At 42.6% G+C, this 24,693-nt stretch overlaps 2 protein-coding genes across 2 annotated transcripts; both read left to right on the forward strand.

The window, feature by feature from the left end:
• The first annotated feature begins 23 nt into the window (after nucleotides 1-23).
• LOC123021637 (probable 2-ketogluconate reductase) lies at nucleotides 24-5,445 on the forward strand. The gene is given in 6 exon segments (XM_044426571.1): nucleotides 24-490; nucleotides 1,638-1,809; nucleotides 2,977-3,022; nucleotides 3,024-3,159; nucleotides 3,687-3,783; nucleotides 5,152-5,445. Coding segments are annotated over 6 exon segments (993 nt in total). The 5' UTR covers nucleotides 24-105; the 3' UTR covers nucleotides 5,309-5,445.
• Nucleotides 5,446-11,846: 6,401 nt separating this feature from the next.
• LOC123021609 (probable 2-ketogluconate reductase) lies at nucleotides 11,847-23,791 on the forward strand. Its single transcript, XM_044426511.1, has 6 exons — nucleotides 11,847-11,878; nucleotides 15,908-16,292; nucleotides 18,607-18,778; nucleotides 19,864-20,042; nucleotides 21,033-21,129; nucleotides 23,384-23,791. The coding sequence occupies exons 2-6, from the start codon at nucleotides 15,911-15,913 to the stop codon at nucleotides 23,535-23,537; spliced, it is 984 nt and encodes a 327-aa protein (XP_044282446.1). The 5' UTR covers nucleotides 11,847-11,878; nucleotides 15,908-15,910; the 3' UTR covers nucleotides 23,538-23,791.
• Nucleotides 23,792-24,693: the final 902 nt, after the last annotated feature.

Raw genomic sequence — 24,693 nt, forward strand, 5'->3', positions numbered from 1 at the left:
TATTGGCACTAGTGGCAAATAAGGTATTGTCCACTATATTTTGTTGTATTATTCTCTAATGCTTTTAAATATTTGGGGGGAAATTAGTTTGTCTTCCTTTTGCAGATGATGGAAGAACCAGGACTGCCGGTGCTGTTGGTAAATGAAATAGGTGGAGTTCGTGGTGTCTCCGAAGCACATCTACCATTTCTGAAAAAACACTTTAACCTTATTACCATGAAGGAATTCCTTGAAAACAAAGCCTATTTTAGTGAAAAGGTCAAAGCTATTTATCTATGGTACTTTAAACCAGACATTGACAAAGAACTTCTGATGTGCCTGCCTAAGTTACAAGTGATTGCAAATGCTGAAGTGGGTATGGATCACCTGGATTTGAAACTGATTTCTGGATTTGGAGTGAGGATGGCCAGTACTCCTGATGCTCTCTGTAGTGCCACTGCAGAGGGTGGCATTGCCCTGCTGTTGGCAGCTGCTAGAAGATTATTGGAAGGTAACATTTATGAGTGTGTGTGCACGCACACGCGAATGCATGTATATAGCTACCCTTGCCTCACTCTGGAAGGATGCAGCACATACCTGAGTTCCGTTTTCTTTAGAAAGAGGTTGCCAGAGACTTGTGCTGCTTTGTAATATTTGAGCCTGTTTACAGATATGCAAGTTGAGCATAGATGGAGGCACGACAGCTTCAAGGCTCTAACAGGGAGTCATATCCAGTGCTGCAGAGGAGAAGCAGAGAAAGGTTACTTTCCAAGAAAGCTCTTGCTTTTGGAGAAGCTGTAATGTCAGTTTTATTTATTTATTTATTAAAACATTTCTATGCCGCCCCTTGCCAAGGCCTCGGGGCGGCTTACAACATCGAATACAAAATACATTAAAACAATGACAATTAAAATATATACAGTTTTCTGTGTCTCATTCAGAACCTGTACCCTCAGCCCTTTGTTCCCTTTCTCAGACATACCCAAGACCTACATTACATTAAGTTTGGCTGGAGTGTCCCTCCTCCCCACCAATTGCTTTTCCTATTCAGAACAACAAGCTGAGAGAGAGAGAGAGAGATTCTTTCAGCCACCATTACACAGCTCTGTGCACAGCGATGGGAAGCTTTAGCCTCCTCTCTCCTGAGATGGATCACTAGGGAGGTAGAAACATTGAAACCTCTTTCACCCACCAGTGACCTCCTCTGCAAGAGCCATTTTCCACCACCATTAGTGGTCGGTAGCGCAGAAAGTCCATCTTGAGTATTTTACCCCTTTGATAATGAAATAATCCTGCCTGATTTTGATTCTTCAGGTTCAGCTGCGTTCAGACACAACAAACCCTGGTTTGTAATTCTGACTTGTTAGGGGTGCAACAAGTGAAAAGCCTGTTTTGAATGACACAGTAAGCTTTCAATTCCTGGTTATCGTAACTGTTCCCTCTGGCAGGAGAAGCCAAGAAGCAAGCATCTTATGTGGACACAATTTCAGAGCTCATTCACATTAAGTTACAATTCACTGGAATTATAATCACTGCTTTACAGTCTCTGTAAAAATTGACAGAAGTGTTCTGATTTTTTTTTTTTTTTTTTTTTGGAGAAATTTATTTTTCTTTCCTAATATTTCTCTTCGCATGTTCCCAATTTCTTAACTGTTCAGGTTGCCAGATAGCTGTTTCTCCTGACACTGAATATTTTGCTAGTAACTGGTTAGGAGATGAAGTGACTGGAGCCACTCTGGGTATCATTGGAATGGGCAACATTGGATACAGAATTGCTCAGAAAGCGAAGGCATTTGAGATGAAAATTCTTTATCACAACAGGAACAGGAGGTAAAACATACACCTTCATCATATGAAATGGATATGGAATGGTGGTTGAGGCTCCATCACTGAGGGTGTTCAAGGAGAGATTGGGCAACCACATGTTGGGGATTACATGAGCCGAGCCAGCCGGAGCTGAGAATCAGACTAGATGGCCCAGGAGGCCCCTTCTAACTCACTTTGTTTCTATGTTTCTATATGGAATCATCTTTATCTGAAGTTATTTTTATCCCCAAATGTGCCTTCCTTTCAGAAGTGAAAAAAACCTAACTGGGGTGACTTCCATACACAAGGTCCAAGCACAGAGAATTGCAATGCATTGTTCTGCATTTTTCTTAATGGTTCTTCCATGAAAAAAGATGGAAGAAGTGGTTAGAAGCATGGGAGGGTTACAAGTGGGAGAGGGTGACCTTGTCCAGAACTACCTTGCTTTATTTTTAGATCAACTAACTCTCCTTTGTTTACTGTGGTGAATACAGGTTAGCTGATTGTGCTTTAAAAGGCCAGCTAACTGTTGTAAAATGTAATACTCCCTAATTATCAAGATTATTTCATAAAACCAAACTGCAGTCTTAATGAGTGTGCATCAATAGCCAAGCAGATGTTATTTCTTCCAAGATTCTTCCAGATCCATTTTGCATATGTGATACAGTTGAGCCAGCCTTCCAATTCTCCTGCTTTGGGCTATAAGGCACTCCAGTTGTAAGGCTGATCCAGAGTGAAACTATTTCCCAACATGTCTCTCCTAAGACCTTTACACTAAAATGTGCTGGTATTTCGACCCCCACCCTATTGACTTTGCCCTACCTGTGTTGGAATGTACCCTATCCATAAAATCAGAATTTAGCCCTTAGGCTGAAAGAGATTCTCCACCCCTGCAATAAAGAATGATCTGGTTAATCAGTTGATCTCTTAGCCACAAGTTGTAACCTAATTTTTAGACAGCCACACAAAGGATTTCATTCTGATTGTCTAAGCAAGTCTTTGGAAGACTATGGCACTCCAATGCCAGTTGTAGAAGAACCTGGATGCCATTTCTTCAGGAAACAATGGAGATAGATCCTTAAATAATGTACCTGGACTGTAATCATCATGGGGGGTAGCCAGCTTTGAAACTGTACTTCTTCCGTTAACCATCACTTGCTGAACAGGACGTCAGTGATGCTTTTCTGTTAGGAAAGAAAAAGAGGAACTGGTTGTGGGTGCCTCCTATTGCAGCAAGTCCTAGAGAGGACTTGCTCCAGCAGTCTGATTTTGTGATGCTGGTTGTGAATCTGACACCTCAGGCATACAAACTGACTGGAAAAAAGGAGCTGGAGCTGATGAAACCAACAGCTACCCTCATAAATATATCTAGAGGTAGGTCAGAAAGAGGTATGTTAAAAGATTCATTCAAAGCTACTGATACCAAAATCCCGTAGTCTTCCAAAGAACAGTAACACTTTGATCAGGTAAATATACTTTGCATATTGTCATGAATGCAGTTGAATTTACGTACTTACATTTATAATTATGGTGTATTCCTAAATTAAAACTTGAGGGGAAACCCTTGGACTGTGGCAATGTCATATTTGCTTTCAACACAGCTAGTGCATAATAATATTACATCATTAATATACTGTGAATGAATATTTAATCTTAGGCAGCTTGTCACTTTGGTATTTATGCCTCATTAGATGAAAGGGGTAAAACTGGAGACACATACTCTAGAGATTTATACTACTGTAAAACAATACCCACACAAATCCCTAATTTGGATATTGAAATAGGAACAAGTTGAACGATGACTTACTCTGTTTTCTAAAAGGGCATTCTCCATAATTGTATTATAAACTGATATCTTCTTTGTAAAAGTCTTAAGGACACATCCTATGATTTCCATACAGGACCCGTTGTAGAACAAGATATGCTTTTGAAAGCTCTTCAAACTGGTGTTATTAAGGGTGCAGTCATGGATATCACTTACCCTGAACCTCTGCCCAGGTAAAACATCTGTCTGTCTCGTGTGTGTGTGTGTGTGTGTGTAATAAAAAAAACCAAGATTCTGCAAAGTTTCCAGAAAAGCAAGGGAGTGAACCAGGGCTAAAGCACAGGCAGACAGCGCTTGTGTTCTTTGATTCTGCTGTAAAGGAGATTCAGAGGTATCTTTAGTTTCCACTAAGAACAGACAGAGCTTCTTACAGATGAATTAGTACAAAACACAGGAGGCCTACAGCCTCTGACTACAGTCAGCCATCTTAACAAGGAGTTTTCTTCCTTTGCTCCTCTAAGAGGTAGATGGGTCTTCTAACAAGAATTAACTTTTTACTTGCCATAACAGTTGCATGTCCTTTGCCACACATTCCAGAGGCTATAAAAGGCTAGACTGGGTACAGGTTAAGTAAATATTAAAAGCTAGGACTGAAAGCTTTTTTCTACAATTTATAGCGCAATCCTGTGGTTCCACTACAGTCAGAGACAGGAGTTCTGTTTCCCCCTCCACGTTATAGAATGACACTATTTGCCTTTTTTTTTAAATAGTGAATTTCTCCATATTTGAATTTAACCATTCATTTGAGGAGTCCTTTTCAGAAAATAACTCCTCAGTACCAAAGACATGCTTCCTTTCTCTAGTGCTGCATAATGGAGCTGCACTCTTATCTCCAATTTCTAATTGAAGATAAGAGCTGGGCTTTGCCACTCAGTGCAAGAGAGAAGTTGCCTTTTTCTGGTGCGGGAAGAGCAAGAGGGATCTTGGAAAGATCCTCTGTGAGCCAGATTCAGCATGTAGACCTGAGGTTCCAGTTGCTTTATTCTGCAGCTCTATTGCCACTATGTGAGTGTCATATAGCTGCAGTTTTATTCACCAAATGTTCCTCAGCAAACAGACAGGGACGGATGGGAAAGGCAGGAGCGCCATTCCATTCACAAGCAGCCAACTCCATCGGCCGGTGTGTAGGGACACATACTGAAAATTCATGTTTCCTCTCACTCCTAAGCACTCTGCTTGTGGTCCACTGTGGTCCAGCCCAACTGTCCCAAACTGCCCTTAACTGACTTCTCCGTTACATTAAAAATAATAATAATCCCAGCCAATGTGTTTCCCATGAAATGCCCAAATCTTATTAACCAACTTGAGCAATCAATGCAAATGTAATTTCTGCTCCAACAGGTGTTAAACAGCCAAAAGCCTCTCCTCATATGCCAGGATAACCAGTAGCAAAGGCAGGCCTTGGGCCTAGCATTCTAGGTCACATGAAGTATATTTAAATATAAAACAAATATTATAAAATAAACAGTTCTTTATATAGCATTTCTAAACAGCATCACTATAACCTATCTTATCCCTGTCCCTTTATTCTCTTGTTTCAGAGATCACCCATTACTGAAATTAAAGAATGTTCTCATAACTCCTCCTCTTGCAGGCAGAACAACCAGATCCTCCTTTATGGTGATGAAGGAAGCAGTAGAAAACATACTAGCTGCTCTTAGTGGTCTCCCAATGCCTAGTGAAGTATTTCCTGACTGACCATGCCACAAAGAATTGCACAAAACAAAAACTGTCCCACAATTTTCCCTAATGGAATAAAGATATTGATTTGTCATAGATGTATCGATGCAAACTGAATTTCACATATATGTGCATTAGTCTTAGTTCTGGATGGAAGATGCAAATCAAACCTATAGTAGTTTCCATGTGTTGCAATTCCTCAACTTAACAGACAGGTTTTCTGCTACAATTTTGCAGTTAAATGTCAAACAACACTTGAGAATCAATATTAAAAGCTTTTCTGAAATGTTTTTCTCTTGAGTTATTGCTTATATAACACACTTGCTTTGAAGTTTGCAAATAACTGACGTATAATAATTTGTGATCAAACAGAGGCAGCATACCAGATAGCATAACATAAAGGTTGTTTTCTTCATTGTATGATAAACATCTTGAAATATGCTTGACTTCTCATTTCATAGTCATTTGCTTTTGTAAAATTAAAACAAAATATATTAATAGTTTCCAAATCCAGTAAACCCTGTTTCCTTTGCTCTGTTTTCTTATTATTATTATTATTATTATTATTATTATTATTATTATTATTATTACTATAACATTTCTATGCCGCCCCTTGCCGAAACCTCGGGGCGGCTTACAACATGATAAAATACATTGAAATACCATAGTACATAATAAATTACCATTAAATATAAAAATACAAAAAATACATTGATTTACAAATATAAAATTAAAATTATCAGTATAAAATAAAAATATTGGAGGAGAAAGAGAAGGAAGAAGAAGTTGCCCTGGCCAGATCATATGTTTTAACAATTGAAATGATGTTTAAATAAAAAGGTCTTTACCTGGCGCCGAAAAACCAGTAACGACGGTGCCAGGCGGACCTCTTTGGGGAGTGAATTCCATAGGTTGGGCGCCACCGCAGAGAAAGCCCTCCTCCAGGTACTTACTCTCCTAATTTCTTTCATGGAGGGTTCCTGGAGAAGGGACTCTCCCGCAGATCTCAAAGGGTAGTCGGGCATATACGGACGTAAGCGCTCGTTCAGGTAGCCAGGACCCAAGCCGTTTAGGGCTTTATAGGTCATAACCAACACCTTGAATTGGGCCCGGGCTTCAATGGGAAGCCAGTGAAGCTGACGGAGGACTGGAGTCATGTGAGCATAACGCCCCATCCCCGTCAGCAACCTGGCAGCTCTATTTTGCACCAATTGAAGTGTTCGGACTGTCTTCAGGGGAAGCCCCACGTAAAGCGCGTTACAGAAGTCTAGGCGGGAAGTCACCAGCGCGTGTGTCACCGTCGCCAGGCAGTCGTACTCCAGGTAGGGGCGCAGCTGATTAATCAGCCGAAGCTGAAGGAAGGCGTTCCTCGCTACCGCTGTCACCTGAGCTTCCAAAGAAAGCTCCGGGTCGAGGAGTACACCTAAGCTGCGGACCTTATCCCTAAGAGGGAGTGTTGCACCATTCAGGACCAGGTCAAATCCACCCTCTCCGAAACCCGATCCGCCAACCAACAGGACCTCCGTCTTGTCTGGGTTGAGTTTCAGTTTATTGGCCCTCATCCATTCCCTTACTTCGGCCAAGCACCGGTTCAGCACAGCCACTGCCTCACCTGGATTAGTGGAGAATGAGAGGTAAAGCTGGGTATCATGAGCGTATTGATGATTCCGCAGCCCACACTTCCTGATGACCTCTCCCAGCGGTTTCATATAGATGTTAAATAGCAGAGGGGATAGAATGGAGCCCTGTGGTACTCCATGGCATAGCTGCCATGACGTAGAGACATGGTCCCCCAGCACTACCTTCTGGAATCGACCGTTGAGATAGGAGCGGAACCACTGCAAAGCAGTGCCTCCAACCCCCAATCCCGCAAGTCTATCCAGAAGGATACCATGGTCGATGGTATCGAAAGCCACCGAGAGGTCCAGAAGAACCAACAGGGATGTACTCCCCCTGTCCTTCTCCCTGCACAGGTCGTCGTACAGGGCGACCAAGGCAGATTCAGTACTGTACCCGGGTCTGAAGCCGGACTGAAAAGGATCCAGATAATCAGTTTCATCCAAGAGTGCTTGGAGTTGTCCCGCCACCACTCGCTCCAACACCTTGCCCAGAAACGGGATGTTGGCCACAGGTCTATAGTTAGTGGCCATCTCTGGATCCAGTGACGCTTTCTTCAGGACCGGTCGTATTACCGCCTCCTTTAAAGGGGCAGGCACTCGACCCTCCCTCAGAGAAGCGTTAACCACTTCCAAGATCCAGGTCCCAATCCCGTGCTTGGAGCTATTTATTAACCAAGACGGGCAAGGATCCAATAGGCAAGTGGTGGGACGTACTCTTCCAAGCACCTTGTCCACATCATTGGGCCGCAATAATTGAAATTCCTCCAACAATTTTGGACCAGACGGTGGCATTGGCGACTCCTCAGAGACCTCTGATTCATTAGTGGAGTCCAGCTCGTGACGAATCTGAGCGATTTTCTCCCTGAAATGCCTGGCAAAGTCGTCACAGCGGGCCTTTGAGGGTGGCATCGGATCTTCCTTAGGGCCCAGGCGAACCAGGCCTTGCACCACTCGAAAAAGCTCCGCTGGACAGCATTGTGAGGAGGCAATGGAAGCGGAAAAAAACTTCTTTTTCGCCGCCTTCACCGCCACAGCATAGGCCCGATAGTGGGCTCTCAAGTGTGTTCGGTCAGATTCATCCCGTGATTTCCTCCACCTACACTCTAGCCGTCTCCCAACTCGCTTCATCGCCCGTAATTCAGGTGTATACCAAGGGGAAGAGCGGACTCTGCCCGGTGGGAGAGGACGCTTAGGGGCGATCGTGTCCACAGCCCTGGTCATCTCTCCGTTCCACAGTTCGACCAGAGCCTCGACAGGAGCACCAGTCTTGTCAGCCGGAAACTCCCCCAGGGCCTTCAGGAATCCATCCAGCTCCGGGGGCGGGCCCATACAATCGGGTCCACACTCTTATAGAGGGAGAGGCCGCTCTCGAGCACAAACCTCACCAGGAGGTGATCTGACCATGACAGGGGAGTCAAACATAAGTTCTTCACCCTCAGGTCATCCTCTACCTGCCCCGTCGTGAATACCAGGTCCAGAGTGTGTCCACATTCATGGGTAGGGCCAGTGACGTGTTGAGACAGGCCCATGGCCATCATAGAGGCCATGAAGTCCTGAGCCGCCCCGGTCAGTCCAGACTCGGCATGGAGATTGAAGTCCCCCAGGACCAACATCCTGGGGGTCCTCAACACCAGGTCCGAGACGGTCTCTGTCAGCTCAGATAGGGAGACTGCTGGGCAGAAAGGTGCACGGTACACCAATAGCATCCCCAATCTGTCTCGTTCGCCCAACACCAAGTAGAGGCACTCCAGCCCTGGTCTCAAAGGGACCGGAAGACCCGTGAGAGAGATGGAGGCTCTGTAAACCAACGCAACTCCCCCTCCCCTCCCTTCTTGGCGTGAACAGTGCTGGACCATATACCCGGGTGGGCACAATTGGGAGAGGGCAACATCCCCTCCCTCTCCCGCCCAGGTCTCCGTTATGCAAGCCAGGTCGGCCCCCTCATCCACAATCAAGTCATGGATGAGGGAAGATTTATAACTTTTATCAAGTTATAGATTGAAAGTTCTCTCCTACCCTGTAAAATGTAATGAACATTGATGATTATATATATTTTAAGGATGTTAGTTGAAACGGGGCTGGGAGATAATATTCCACTTACTGTTTGCAGGTCCGTTAAGGGGAATCCACACACAAAGTGCTTTCTAAAGGCGCGGAGCCGTGCTAATTGCCCATTAGTATACTGCTTCCCAGATGGTGTAGTCCTATAGTGCAATATGCCAAGGAGAGGAAAATACCAGTACTATGGCCAAGGCAACATCTGCCATATCCTACAACTGCCCAACTCAGAACATACAAAGGGATGAAAGGAAATGCCATCGAACAGAACACCCAAATGGCTCCCACCGGAGGAGGCCTGCAGCAAACAAGCACAGCTTTCCTTGGGACCAGGGACTGCGATTCTCTGAGAGAAGAAAATAATATTTTGCCTGGCAGGGAGATGATCCACAATAGGTAACAAGGGAAGCCACAACTCTGCACAATCAACAGCAACTTCTACTGCACAGGGCTTGGGGTTTGGAGTTTGAAGCAAAGAATGCCGTCCCATTAAGGGTGGGCCATACCACCTGCTCCCCATCACAGAGACCTTAAAATCAAGGCTGGAACTGTACTTTGGGAGGTGAGATGCTTGAATTTGTAGGAGTTGCTCCATTAAAAAATGCTTAAATTGTTGTACTGAAATGTTATGCTGTGTTATTGCATTGTATTTCACTGCATTGTATAAATTATTAACTGCCCAGAGAACTTCATCTAATGGGCAGTATAGAAATGAAATATATCAAAACGAAATGAAGATCACAGTGGTCATTCACAAAGCAGAAATAAGCAGTCATGCGATCTTTAAAATGTTACCAAGAAAAGAGTAGGCTATGTTGGATTGCATTCTAAATATAATCACACCTCATGAGAAACATTAGCTTCACAATTTCATGCTGGAGTCTTAATTCGAGGAGTTCTTCTGCCAAAATTCATTTTCAAGTAAGCAGCAGTGCATCTTGGGAGTTTAATCTCCTCCACATTTTAATTTTGTTCCAGTCTTGAGTAGTTTACAGTCTAAAACTTTTTATAGAGGAGGAGACAAGGGTGGGTAGCAGCATGTTCACGTCCGCTTCCGCGTTAAAAACATTGAAAAACCCTCTCTAGGTCTATCTAGTCCACAAGTGCGGAATGAGCCTCCCCAGCTCTAGTCTGACCCCAGCTCCAGAGGGCTCCCCTCCCGCCATGCCTCCACTCATGACATTATAATTACACTGTGCTTATACACTACCCTTTTTCCTCTTGTGAAGAAGCTTCTGTATGTCCTTCCTCTCCAGTTTATCCTCACAACAACCCTGTGAGGTAGGCTAGGCTGAGAATCAGTGGCCTTCGTGGCTCAGTGAAGACTAGAATTCAGGTTTTACCCCATCTAGCACTCTGGCTTTGTAGCTTGGCTCTTAGGTATCCCAGGACCTTCCTTTTCTCTTGTGATGTGGTTTAAAAGCAACAAAAACTAGCTTTGGTTCAAGTCTTGTTGTTCCTTTATCTGTATAATAGTATAATAATTCAATAATTAAACAGCGTGGCTTCAATCTACATATTGCTTGTAACTCATTAATGGAATTCAGAATTACAGGGCATGGAGATGCCCATTAGCTTAGATTGCTTTTGAAAGGGGATGAGGCAAGTTAATGGAATAGCTATCAAAAGGATCCAGGACCCAGGCCCAGAAACAAATTATTCCATATACTAATGAATATGCATATCTAGAATTATGAATTTAAATTACTGGAATTGAAATTTTCACAAGGCAAGCCAACTTCTCATCAACTTCCCATTCTTCAATTTGCACCCCAGAATAGTTTTTCAAATCCATTCGACTCCCCTTCAATTATTCCTCTATTGCCTCAAATTCACCCATACAGATAATGTCCCAAATCAACTACTCTAGAGCAAATGTTAACAGAGACCTCTCTTTAATAAAAGTGCAGATTGCTAAAAAATAGGAGGAAGTGAGTCATTCGCTGTGTCAAAAGAGTAGGAAAAGATGTCCCCACAAGCCCGTATTATGTGTAAGGCTCCTATTTTAATTACCCTGCTATTTAAATTACCCTACAGCAATCTGGATTGGTGGCCTTGGGCCAGTCACTCCTTCTCAGCCTAACTTACACAATTGTTCCAAGAGTAAAATGGAAGGAGAGAGAGAGACACGCTCCCCAGACCTTCTTGAAAGGAGGAGTAGACAAATACAACCACGGTTGTTAAGGCTGGGCAAAAGCCTTGGTCTCATTGCCTGCATCTGGCAGGCGAGCCAGTGATAGTGAGGGAGAGGAGAGACGGCCGCCTGAAGAGATTGCTCCATTGGTGGCAAAATAGACTGTGGGAAAGCTGGCTAAAATGTTGTCTTGCCCAAAGGCTCTCCAAAGCCTAGAGCTAGCACTGAATGTTATAAATAATACAATGTCCAGATAATAAAAGCTGGCATGTTTCGGTCTTCTTAAAAAACTCTTTTTAAGAACCGCTCACTTCCCAACAATTGATTCCTGCCCCTTTGTCATCTCCCCCTTTGCTTGAAATACTGCGATGGCTTCTGCATGCTGCATTATCTCTGGCAGCATCTCTGGCAGCATGCAAGCAAACCGTCTCTTGGGTCCTGCTGAGTCAGCTTGTCGTAGCCCTGCGTCCTCCAGATGAGTTGGACCACAACGCCTCCATCTCCAGCTGTGACGACTGGGGTTAGGTAGTTCAGGGGCACCAGGGCGTGAAAGCTTGCCCGAGTTGAAACCTGTGCCATTTCAGCGTCTTGATTTAGCTGTTCAGGAACAAAGTCCTCCTTGCTGACTCGGCTGCCTCAGAAAGCGTGGAACTTAAACGTTCTGGAGTTATTTAAATTTCTTTTCTGCATCCGAAGTCCGGCAAGAATCTACAAGCAGCAAACCAGAAACGAAACCATTCCGTTTTTGCAGGGGTTAAACACAGGCGCTTCAACAAGGTAATTCCGTTCGAGGCAGAAAGAGACGCACCCGGCAAGCTTTGTCCTAGCCACTGGACGATAGCAAATCTCAAACACGAATGGGGGATAGAGAATGCCTTTTGTTTGTTTTCCCTTTTAATTTAACCTTAGTCCTTGAATCTCTTGCTACGTACCTGTGCAGGGAGCGCAGCAAGAAAAATCTCTCCAGACTAAAACAGCTCCTGTGCTAGAGACTTTTACAAGCTCTAAGCACGGACGCTTCCTGAGAATGTATTCGATGGGCGTGCTTTGTGAATGGCAGTTCTTGTTATATGCTGGGGCGAGCGAGCCATCAGAACCAGCGAGGGTGGTTGATACACATTTCATAGCGAAAGCGGTGGGCTTTGGGCTTTTCGGGGAAGGAAGCAGATGGTGTTTTGAGCGCTTGCCACGGGAGAGACCCGTTCCCGCAGGACGAAAAGGGTGGAGGGACCTCAGACGGTGCGGGAGCTGGAAGAAGCACATTTTGAGTTTTGAATCACGTCGCCCTGTCTGAACATGCCTAGGACGGCGCCCTAAAAATAGAAACAAAGCAAAGGCCTTACCAAAGGATGGCAATGACAGGAGAAGCCAAGAGCTCAAATATAAAAGTTGGATTGGGGGAGGGGAAAGATGGAAAGGAGTGATTTTTACAAGAGAGTCCAAAGGTCCTCTCTTGGATAGGGTCCAGATTACATTTTAAAAACTCTCCTTTGACTGTACCGAAGCCACGCATGGGGGAAAGAGGGACAAAGCATCCTATTTCCCCAGATCACACTGGAATCTAGGGGCAGTCTGGCTGGTCCAGCCTCCCCCTATAAACGAGCACAGCTACCTGTGTTCTATTTTTGAAAAAAAAGTTTGGCCATTCCTTTTTTTTTTCCCTGTAGGCTGTCTTTCTAACAATCATTGATGGTGACTTACACTCCTACAAATAATAAATGCATAAACCACACCACTTGTAAAAGTGACATTGATAGAAATCTTTTCTATTGTGCAGTTCTCATGATATTTTTACACTGCATTTACATCCCACCTTCTTAAAATTCTTTAAAAGCAGCTTACACAACTCCATTTACCCCATAACAACAACCCTTTTAAGGTAGGCTGGGCTGAGAATCTGTGGCCGGTCCAAAGTTATGCAGTGCTTTTCATGGCTGAGTGGGGACTAAGAACCTGGATCTCCTAGGCCAGGTGTCGGCAACCTTTAACACTCAAAGAGCCATTTGGATCCGTTTCCCACAGAAAAGAACACACTGGGAGCTGCAAAAGCCTTTTGACATCTAAAATGAAGATAACACTGCATATAACTTCTTTACCTTTATGCTATGTATACAAAAATTATAGTGTGTTGCATTTATGAAATCAATGAACTGCTACAGAGGAAACAAATTTTTAAATTCTGCATGCAACAAAAACATTTTGAACTCTGAAAAAAAGACACTAGGTCGAAGGTTACTTTCAAATAAAATACTCAATGTCTATTTGAGTCCTCCTCATATTTATGAAATAAAAAGCTGAACTTAAATTATCCACCTGCAGCAAACCAAACATGCCACCTGCTTCTGTGTGCCCTCATCCTTTTATCACATGTATTGGAGGGTGCAGTCAGCTGTCAACCTGAATTAAAAAAGGACTAATTGATACTTTCATACAGTAAGTAGAGTTTCTGCAATACAACAAATATTTATAGTTTGGTGAAATATTGACCAAACATCCCACTCCCAGTGTAATAATGTTGCTGGAATTTTTATAAGAATCTTCTTAAAACAAGAAAGTAGATCTATATCTTCATTATGATTTAGCTGCAGCTCTTGTTCAGTCACTAAAAACTGGTATTTTTAATCTTACATTATAAACTAGTAGGATTCCTTTCATATATTTTGAATAGGAGAACAGCTTCCTACAGAGTCAAAGTCAGTGCTAAAGGGCTGCATGCATTAAACAGCAAACCCCATAAGTTCGTCAGCAGTAAAAGCAAATGAATCTACCCTCGTACCATTAAATGTTCGGTTTTCTTCAGAAACTCCTTTTCTTTGATTTATCCATGATTGGCCTATGGGGCTGGGGGGAGCTCAGTAAATGGGTGCAGGTCCCAGATCGGTGGCTGTGCTGGCGTAGGTCACAGATATAGGTGTATTTAGTGACTGATTAGCAGATAACCAGTCAAGTGATGTGAATTGTGACAGGTCCCAAGTGCAGCTTTTAACATTCAGATGAAGGAGATTACATTGGGACAAAGAGAATCTTTCCTGCAGCATTTCGTGTAACATGAGAGCCTGCAGGAAGCTTGTTCCGCTCTTTCCCTGCACAATAGCAGAGGAATGTAGCAATTTACTTAACCAGCTAGCCTGGCATTCCCAGTGGATGCTTCATCATCACCTATTGATATTTTGTAACTCAGAGCCTCAGTGGCAGATCAGCGGCTGTGACGCGTATTTTGAGCGAGGAGCCGCGGCAGAGGGATTCAAGAGCCACGTGCGGCTCTGGAGCCGCAGGTTGCTGACCCCTGTCCTAGGCCCACAGTCTAAGCACTCTGCCACACCACACTGGCTTTCCAAAGATGGACATGTCTTTATCAATGCATCCATTCTGATTTTTAATATTTCCACTTTTCCCTTGAACCTTTAACTGTTGCACAGCAGACAGAAATTCTGTAGATGCAGCTTTCCCAACACTCTCAGTTATGTGACAGCTTTACATGTTAAATTTCTCTTTGACAGTCCTGTAAGGTACCAGTATTCTTAGTAGGGTGCTGCTAAGAAATATATTTTTAATCACACTTTCATTTACTTTCCACAACCAGTAGGATCAACAGTTATTCTAACGTTTCTGATAGTTTTCCATATCTGCAAACTGTCACACTGCTGCCCTTAATGTTCGTTCCTGTAGGTTATACTGATCTAGTTCCTTCTGAATTTCTCCATACGGTCTTTCTTTGTCTTTATCATTTTTGCAGCTTTTTCTTCTTAGACCTTTTATGCTCACCCCCTCCTCTTTTTAACACTTACTCATCATTTACCCCAAAATGAGTGTATTGGCTACCTGTGAACATGCCTGTGGACATACTGTTCTTAGCACAATAATAATGGCTTGAAACTAAGAAATTTCTGGAATGGAGACTCTCTTAGCAACTGTTACTTCTACGCAGTGAAAGCAGAGGCAGCACCCTGGCAACTGAAGGGGTCTACTTATAATAATTGGGTTGGATAAACATCAAAATGGGCTCTGCCGCACATCACTGGTGCTGATCTATAATTGAGTGAGGGCCAAACTGTCTCCCTCTAAGCCCCTCTGCAGATCAGAAGATGTCCCTCTCCAATTGTGAGGAGGAGCAGCAAGCAGGAGGATCTACACTGTTATCTAAGATATCCGCTGGGATTTCCTCAGGGGACCACAGAAGTCTACATCTGCCTGTCCCATGGAGAAACCCCAAGGAAGCTCCATGGGAGGTTCTGCAGACTCAGCTAGACCTGTGGGGCTCAGATCATACATCTCTGCTTTAAGCCCTATTCTATAGTACATGCAGAATGAAAAACTCATTGTTGCAGATGTCCAGTCTGATCCTATGTATGTTTACTCCCACATAAGTTTCACTGAGTTGTACTTCCACCAAGTAACTGTACATTGTAGCCCATGATTATAATTTTGCCATTCTTCTTCCATCTCTGTACAAAACATCTCACTCAGGTATCGCCCAGGGGAAGTTGAAATAACTCTGAGGACCAAGTTTGACAGATCAATGTATTTGGGAGGGCTACCCTAATTTCAGAAATATTATTGGTTTGCTTAACTGTATCTGCTGCAAATGGTGATACTTGCCGCATAAGCCTTTTAGTGATAACAGTTGGCAGGAAGTAATGAAATTAATGTAGTAAGCTGTGATGCTTGTATCTGGTAAATGTACCAGACTGTTCTAAGGTGCAACTTCTTTATCATAGAGAATGAGGTAAATTGTGGCTACTTTCTTATTAATAAAAAGTGGATTTACCCTATTAATATTATATGTATATAAATATTTTTAAATAGATCATGGAAGACCAGGAAATTCCCTGTACGCTAATCCATGCTATAGGAGGTACAGATGGAATATATGAAGATCATGTGGAGTACCTGGAGCAACATCTTAAACTCATCACAATGAAGGAATTTCTTGAAAACAAGCAAGTGCTTAGTCATAAAATTAAAGTAATCTTTGTGTGGGTCCATAAACCAGTGGTTAACAGGGAACTCCTGCAAAGCTTGCCTAATTTAATGGTGATTGCAAGTTCTGGTGTAGGAGTGGATCACCTGGACCTAAAACTGATCTCCAGCTTTGGTGTGAAAGTAACTAACACTCCATTTGTAGTTGCCAACTCTACAGCAGATTTTGGAATAGCTTTGATGCTGGCTTCTGCTAGGAGGATTGTGGAAGGTACAATTTAGTTTCTCAAATGACTTTTAAAATGATGATGCTGATGTTATGAATGAGTATAATACCCTGCAGGGGGTTGTGTGACATCTTAACCCTCCTAGTGAATTTTTCTGCACTCTGCAGCTAAAACTCCCCTGTGTCTGACAAATGATCAAAAGCTATCCCAGAGGTTGCTGCTGGAGCACCGAGGGGAGCAGAACGACCGCGGCTAAATTTGTTGCTTTTGGCCACTGATATCTGCTTCCCTGCCTAGTGCTCCTGTGATGGCCACAGAGCAGGATTGCGCACAAGGAATCTCACTCTCCTGCCCATCAGCAGGAGTGCTGGGCAGGGAACCTGGAGCAGGGGGCAAGAAGGGATGGGCCACCTTGCTTGAAGCCCAGGGTGAGCTGACCCCACGCTCGGCTGTGCTATACTGCAAAGAAGCAGCAGGGGCGTCCCATAGGTCCTTTCCCACTGCTCAGCCATGGTACGTCCCGCACTAATAAGTTGTGGTTTGCTGGTCATGAACCCTTGAAGATAAACCACAGTTTGTTTTTAGAGCATGAACTGTGGGTTGTTCACCATGATTTGTTGGTTCTCATTTCAAAAACACATGTTTCAATGACAATTCATATTCATCACCTGATTATAGGCTATGAATCCAAGCATTATGTATTAGATGTATGATTAAAAACCACACTATTATTCAATGATGGTATGATTAGCTTGTCAGTATAAAACATTTCCAAACAAATCTATCCAAGAACACATTCTCAGTCTTAAAAAGGACTTTTAGATTAGGCAAACCATTTTTTCCTCATGTGGCACAAACACCTCATAGTAGCTTTGGAAAAATATTAATTCCCTTTGACTTTTCCACATTTTTTGTGTTTCAGTCTGAAAAAGAAATGGATTTAATTGGCCTTGTTACCACTTGATATACACAGGTCACTCAGTCAGAACTGTGAAAGTGCAAAATACATTTATTATGACACAAAATGAGGCTTTGATGTGACCACTTGAAGGAATATTGCTTTAAAAAAAAATTCCACAGACAGTCTCCATGGTCATGTGGCCGGCATGACTAAACACCAAAGTGCATGGAACACTGTTACCTGTCCACCTAAGTAGTACCTTTTTATCTACTTGCACTTGCATGCTTTCAGACTGCAAGGTTGGCAGGAGCTGGGACAGAGTACGGGAGCTCACCCCGTTGTGTGGATTCAAACCAGACCTTTGGATCAACCAGCCCAGCAGCACAGTGGTTTAAACCACTGCACCACCTGCAGTCCCTTGAAAGAATATTGCTCAGCCATGACTCTGCCTAGAGAGGGCTTCCACTGGAACTGAATAATTGGACAAAGGTCACAGAGGCCAGTGGTAACTCTGAAGGAGCTGGAGAGAACTGCAGCTGAGATTGGAGATTATTTTCTTGTAAACTGTCCAGAAACTTTAGTATTGGATGACATATACAAACTTTAAATAATAAATAAATTGGAGCAACCAGCCATGGAACAAGTATTAACTAGATGTTCCACAAAGCTAACCTTTAGAGAAGAATATTGAGAAGAAAGCCATTACTGAAACAAGCAGATTATCAAGGTCCATTTGGAGTTTGCAAAAAGGCTTGAGAGATACACAGCAAGCATGTGGGAAATGGGTCTGATGAGACCAAAAATGAACATTTTGGCCTTGTTGCAAAATGCTGTGTGAGACTGAAGTGTTCATTGACCTGAGAACATCATCCCCACTGTGAAGCATGCTGGTGGCAGCATCATGCTTTGGTGGATGCTTTTCTTCTGTAGGGACTGGGCCCTGAGAAACTGGTCAGCACTAAAGGCCAAACGCATGGAGCCAAAAGCAAGGCAATTCCAGAGGAAAACCTGTTTCAGTTTGCAAGGGACCTGTGATGGGGGTGCAGTGTCACCTTCCAGCAGGACAATGATCCTAAACACAGTCAAAGTTAAGTCCGCAGTAGTTTTAAAGAAGATCCTGTATCTATTAGAATGGCCTAGTCAAAGCCCAGACCTCAATCTGATTAAGAATTTGTTGTGATCCTGCATATTCGCTGTTCACCAATGTTCCTCATCCAACCTGACAACTGGACAGGTTTTGTCAGGAAGAATGGGCAGCTATTGCAAGATCTAAATGCACAAAGGTAACACAGACTTGCCAAGGAAGACCTGCACTTGTAATTGCTGCCAAAGGTGCTTCTGGCAAGAACTGACTCAGGGGAATTAATATTTATGCAACCATCCATTCTTCTTGTTTTCACTTAATGTTTATGTTAAGTATATACAACTTTCCCACATGGGTTTATTTCAATATTTAGGTCACGAAATTGCAGTTTCTCCAGACACGAAACAATTTGCTTTTGACTGGCTGGGAGAAGAAGTAACTGGTGCGACTTTGGGGATCATTGGAATGGGTACAATTGGTTATAAGATAGCTCAGAAAGCCAAAGCTTTTGAAATGAACATCCTTTATCACAACAGGAACCGGAGGTAAACACCTCTCTGATTGGATTGTAGATACCCTGAACTTGTATAGATCCCTCCCTCAGATGTTACTATTCTGATTTTGGCATTAATTACTTCACTTTCTCTGTGCACATAGTTCCATTGTGATTTAATTATCACGCTCTTCCCCTGATCTGCCAGGCTTCTGTATTTGAAGTGTTTATTATGCACTCATGATCCCTTGCAGAAGCTTGCTGATACTTTTCACAAATCCATCATCCTCCAGAGCCTCTCCTATGTTTCTAGACTTTTTCTAGGCTTCCTGTAAGAATGAGGAAAATCAGGTATCAAATTTCAAACCAGAACAAAATTCTTGTTGTACTTTGAGCAAATCTCACTATACGGCAACTATACCAGAGTACAACATTGTGGTTGGATTATACAATATATAGAAAGACAGAGAAATACAAACTCCAGCAGGGAAAAATATGTAAAGGACTTCTTTTTCCTCCTGCAATATAAACGGAAGAAGCAAAGGGAAGTGGGCATCAGGTTGGGGATGCCTCTCTGGTAAGAAGGTGTGAGAAAGAAGGGCAAGACCATTTCCTTCTCGTCACTGTCACTTGCGAAAAAGGCAGGTGACCATGTTGAGGATGATTCTCTCACAAGTAGAAGCAAGAAAGAAGGATGAGTGGATGAACTGGCAGAGCAGCACCGCCACCCAGCTAATTCTCACCCTCTTGCTTGCCTCGGGCGTGTGGGGCCAGTGGAGGCCCTTCCTTCAGGTGCATGGTGCAAGCAGCAGGGGAACCAGCTGACTAGTGCTGCTCCTTTCCCAGGTAATACCAGCCCATCCTCCCCCTTTCTTTCCCTCTTGCTCTAGAGCAGCAGGCAAGCGTGCCTGATCAGTCCTGTCCTGCTTCGGGGCAAGAGCTGTTTGTGGCCAGCTGAACTCAGCTTCCAATTGCAGATAGCAAAGAGGGGAACTTCATCCCCCCGCAAACAGGCAGGAGGGGGAAGATTTACCACCAAGAGCCTGATCTTCTGTCAGAGGCATTAAGATAAAAAGTGGTGAAATGTGCTAATACAGGTCAGAGTTTTAACTAGAGCTAAATGTTTGATTCCTGCAGAAATGAGGTGGATGAACAGGCTGTTGGGGCTATTTATTGCCAAAAGATGGAAAACTTACTCCGCCAATCAGATTTTGTGATGCTGGCTGTGAACCTTACGCCTCAAACGTACAAGTTGATTGGGAAACGGGAGCTAGATCTTATGAAACCCAGTGCTATCCTTATCAACATCTGCAGAGGTAGAGTAAAAAATACTTTCTTGACACTCATCATAACTACATTTTGTTTCAGTAATGATACTTCAGTGATAATTTCTGCATGGTAGCATGTTGACAATACATTCTAGTTTGGAAAAGTGAAGACTGAAACCACTGGGGTGTACTTCAGGTGTAATCCTACAGTGAATATCCACTGGCTAAAGTAATATAATCTGGTGGAAACCCCACTATGCCAGCAAGAAAACAGATATGTTACTGCCATTACAAATAAGATGGTTGAATGCCCTAGATCGGAGGTGGGTGGCTTCAAAATAGTCTCAGGGGTTGACTCTTTGGACTCCTTCCAACAGGCTGCACTTCCACAACCCTGTTGATTTATTTTATTTTATTTTGGTGGGAACAGCAATAAATAAATAAATACTGAATTTCAGTAACAAATTGCTACAGAGAGGTAAAAAGCTAAATTCTTTTCAACCCAAATGTAATTTTTAAATTCCTTTGTAATGATTTTTCAATTAAATTTAGGGATTTCTTGCTGCCACTGCTGCAGATGTCAATTGTATGATGGTAGCAGAAGCAACCTGGGGGGCTAGAGCTGCATGTGGTCCTTGAGCCACATGTTGCTCACCCCTGGCATAGATACAACAGTGAAACTTTTTGGGGGTGAATCCTTACCACTTGGTGGAGTTAGCACATGAGGCTAACAGATATTATTGTCTACTACACCAGTTTAAGTAAATTAGGACACAACCCTGTGCAAATTTAGACTATGTTGGCTGGGGCATGCTAAGAGAAGCAGGCCTTTTTTTCCTGTCTAAACTTGCATGGGACTGCACCTGCACTCTACACTACCATGGGGCAAAAATGGACCAGATACTGGACACATTATTATTATTATTATTATTATTATTATTATTATTAAAATCTCATGGTAGATTGTAAATCTTTTGCTGTTTAACTTGCTGTTAAACAGCATTTTCATTCAGAAAAGTTATTCTATTTTTAATCTAGGTAAAGTGGTTGATCAAGATGCCCTGGTGAAGGCATTGCAAAATAGAACTATTAAGGCTGCTGCTTTGGATGTGACATACCCTGAGCCATTGCCAAGGTAAAAAAGGTTTGATGCAAAATGCTTTAGTAGTATTTAGCATCAATAATCTGTACACCCATCACCTATGCCAAAATAAATTGTTGACTCATCTCTCTTTCATTTTCACCCCAGGGTTGCTTAAGGTAAGGTAGAGGGCCACTTATTCTAATACAAGGCAAATGTTGTGTGTTAGTCCTTGCTTTACTTCTTGCTAAATCAATTCTGTTATGTGATATTACATGCTAATGTAAATGCTCTGAAGCGACAGACTTCACCGCAAGGCCTCAGAGCTCCCAATCATCTTAGCATGACTCTTCAACTCCTCTCTTTCTTTGTGGTAGCAGCTCATTCTCAGCAGGGCTTCTCTAGCTTTGCCTTGTTGTTTTCTTTAGCAACTGGCTGGCTGCTGTGATATGGCTTATCATTAATCAGATCTAAGGTGACTGGGGAGAGGGAGAAAGAGGAGAATACAGAAGCAGCTTGCCAGTTAGCTGTGGTGAGAGAAGACTCCAAGGGGCAATGAGCAACATGATTGATGAGGCACTGCCCGGACACCAGAGGTCATAAGAAAGTGAATGAATGGGTGGGAGGATGTGGAACTGCAATAGCTTATTTGCAGCTCTGAGTAAAGCAGAACACTCAGTGATGAGAAAAAGATCTATCTCCACCAGAAGTCCCAGTAAGCTTATTAGACTTTGCTGGTGGAGGAGAGAGAAAGGGGCAGCCCAGAAACCGCTTCCAAGTGGCTTTAGAAACAATAAATGGAGGGGAAATGGTTCCTGTTCAAGGCTGGTGAGAATCACTGCTCTGAAACAGCAGCAGATTTGGATAAGCAAGTTCAGTTTTAAAGACTTTGCTGTGCAGACAAAATTTATGCAAACACTTACCAAAATTGTTAATTGAACTTTGGATTCAAATTCCAAGAACCCTTAAATCTCTCCTTTGAACCTGTATTCTTTGCTCTCAAGCCTCTTAAGCTAGCTGAGAAATGATTTGTTTGTTTAAAAATATATACGTTTTAAAAATGTTTCCTGTTTTAAAAATCCCAAAGCAGTTTACAACAAATTATAAAACGGAACTCTGCAGGATATGGCACAGACCACAAGGACAGCTTGTGACATGTTTACCCTCTGTCTGCTATTGGGGCTAATTCTTATATTTTTGTTTCTCAAGTGTAATGCAGATGTGAATATTATTTACCCCTTCTGTGTGTGCAAAAATTCTTGAAGATGCCAGATGTAATTCCATCTTTATATATGATGCCCTGAGCTTCTTAAATGAAAGTCAGGATGCAAATATAATAAATTGATACATAATGACACAAAAAGAACATTCATCACTGGATATTTGTGATGCAGAAGGCATGGATCTGATGGTGGGTGTAACACATGTCTCAGAGTGTTCACATTACCATTAAATAACTGATGAGATGCAAAACACCCCAACGGAATGATATAGTCACCACCCACTTTCATGAGCAAAGATCCTCATGCAGATTAGCTTTTCCGTTGACAGTCTCTTTCCAACCAATCCATTTTTTCTCCCACCCAATTGTCTATTTTTCCTACTCAGTCAGCCAGTATTCCATGCCATAAATCCCTATAAGATTTCATTTCATTTTTGCATAGCAGGTTCTCACCTCTTACTTTTTGGGGGATATGTACAGATCTTGAATTTCTCCTGAGTCTGCTGATTTCCTCATGTGCTCATACAGTTGCAGCCCTTTGACCACAGCTCAATAAGTATGGGAAGACTTGAACTGACATTAGAACATTAGATGATAGGTATTCAGAGGCATGAGGAATTATAACTGCAGCTATATTTGCATGAAAATAACCTGTGAGTTGACCTTTATTTTAGTGCCAGTACATTTGCAGCATTATCTTATCTGGCAGATGAGTGGCCAATCCAGTTGCCAAGGCTGCCCAAATAATCCCTTGAAACAGCAGTATTTGTAAGGACATGCCAGTACAGGAACCTCAATAGTACTTTTATGATTGTGTGGTACAATTTCTTGGGGATGCAAATATCTTGAGTAAACTATTCCCTAATTATTTATGGAGGTTATATTGTATGCTGTGAGGCTTCGGCAAGGGGCGGCATAGAAATGTTTTAATAAATAAATAAATAGTGATTGTTTTTGCACAATCAAACCTACTTTTTAATATATCTCTGAAACAATTGATCGTACCATAGCCTGTATTAATATCTGTAGTCAATGCAGCAAATTTCATTAAGATTTTATGTAAACCTGGTTTCTTTTTGCCTTCAGGGACCATATTTTACTACATTTAAAGAATGTCATTATAACACCTCATATTGGAAGTGCAACTTCACAGACCCGACGGCTTATGATGAAAAACATGGTTGAAAGTATCATGGCTTGTGTAAATGGTCTTCCGGTCCCTAATGAAGTACATATTTAATGTGCCATGCAAATGTAGCTGGAGAAATGTTAACACTGGGCATATAATCTTACCCATGCATCTGCTTTTTATTTTCACTAGTCAAAAGAATCTGTATTAATATTCCATGGGTATGTAAAGAAAAACATACAAACATTTTTTGCCCCTTATTAGCTGGGTTCATATTATATGGCAACCCATCATGGGTAATTAACCACAGTGGGTTACCATGTCATGTGAACTCAGACCACTTTCTACAGGGTGGCTTTTGGGGGGCAACTGAACATGATGGGATGTTCTAGGTGTTGTTGGTCCCATACTGGCTTGGCATCTTATCCAAACATGTGAGACCGATCCTATCATGGTTTCAGGGAACTGATAAAAACCCCTCAGCACTTTTTCTGAGCTTGCTCGAGCCACTGTGATTGAGAACTGTTCAACCAGTGCCTGGGTGTCTCTTTGGCATGTCCGTTTGAGGCTTGTTCACCCCACCCCAACCATGACACCGTATGAGCCACTGCTTCTACTTTTTCCTGATGTTCTGGAGGGGCTGTCCCTGGAGAACATCACCAAACATCACACATATTAAAAGGAGTGGAGGAACAGCAGCAGCAAATGAAAGGGGGTTGCACAAGATGGATTCATTATTCACTGAGATACTGGTGAGAGGACTGAAGGGAAGAAGGAGCAAGACAACAGAAAGTGTGCCCAGCTGTCCGTCAGACTCCAACTTAGATCGCATACCTTAATCACAGGGTGGGTTGTTCTCTTGTGAAAATTAAACCACTGTGTTCCTGAGATTGTTCTACAGAGCTTTGTTAAACAAATCTGACAAATGGAAAACTAATTTAAATAATAGAAAATTGCAATATTTGCTGCCTTTCGCCACTTAGGAGATGTTTCTTGATAAGAGCTCCATCAAAAGAGTTTGATGCCAAATGGCTACGATATGTGGGGCATGCTGCATTTTTTTCTGATAAAAAGGTTTGTAGCTTGAGTTTTCCAAAATGAGATATGCCACACACAAGAACCAACTGATGATGCTATTTTATTGGATCAGATGTAGTTGACTCTACCTACAGCCAAATATTCAGGCTTTTCTATGGAAATATGGCAGTTATCATTGTACTTACCTAAAATAAAAGCTGACATTGTACTTACCTAAAATAAAAGCTGC

Source organism: Varanus komodoensis, unplaced genomic scaffold, assembly GCF_004798865.1.
Source record: "Varanus komodoensis strain SLA01 unplaced genomic scaffold, ASM479886v1 scaffold17, whole genome shotgun sequence".
Lineage (NCBI taxonomy): Eukaryota > Metazoa > Chordata > Lepidosauria > Squamata > Varanidae > Varanus > Varanus komodoensis.

Coding starts and splice junctions, on each gene's coding strand:
- LOC123021609 (XM_044426511.1), top strand. CDS start 15,911: ATGGAAGACCAGGAAATTCCCTGTACGCTAATCCATGCTATAGGAGGT. Junction 18,779..19,863: donor TATCACAACAGGAACCGGAG/GTAAACACCTCT, acceptor TGATTCCTGCAG/AAATGAGGTGGATGAACAGG. Junction 21,130..23,383: donor TACCCTGAGCCATTGCCAAG/GTAAAAAAGGTT, acceptor TTTTGCCTTCAG/GGACCATATTTTACTACATT.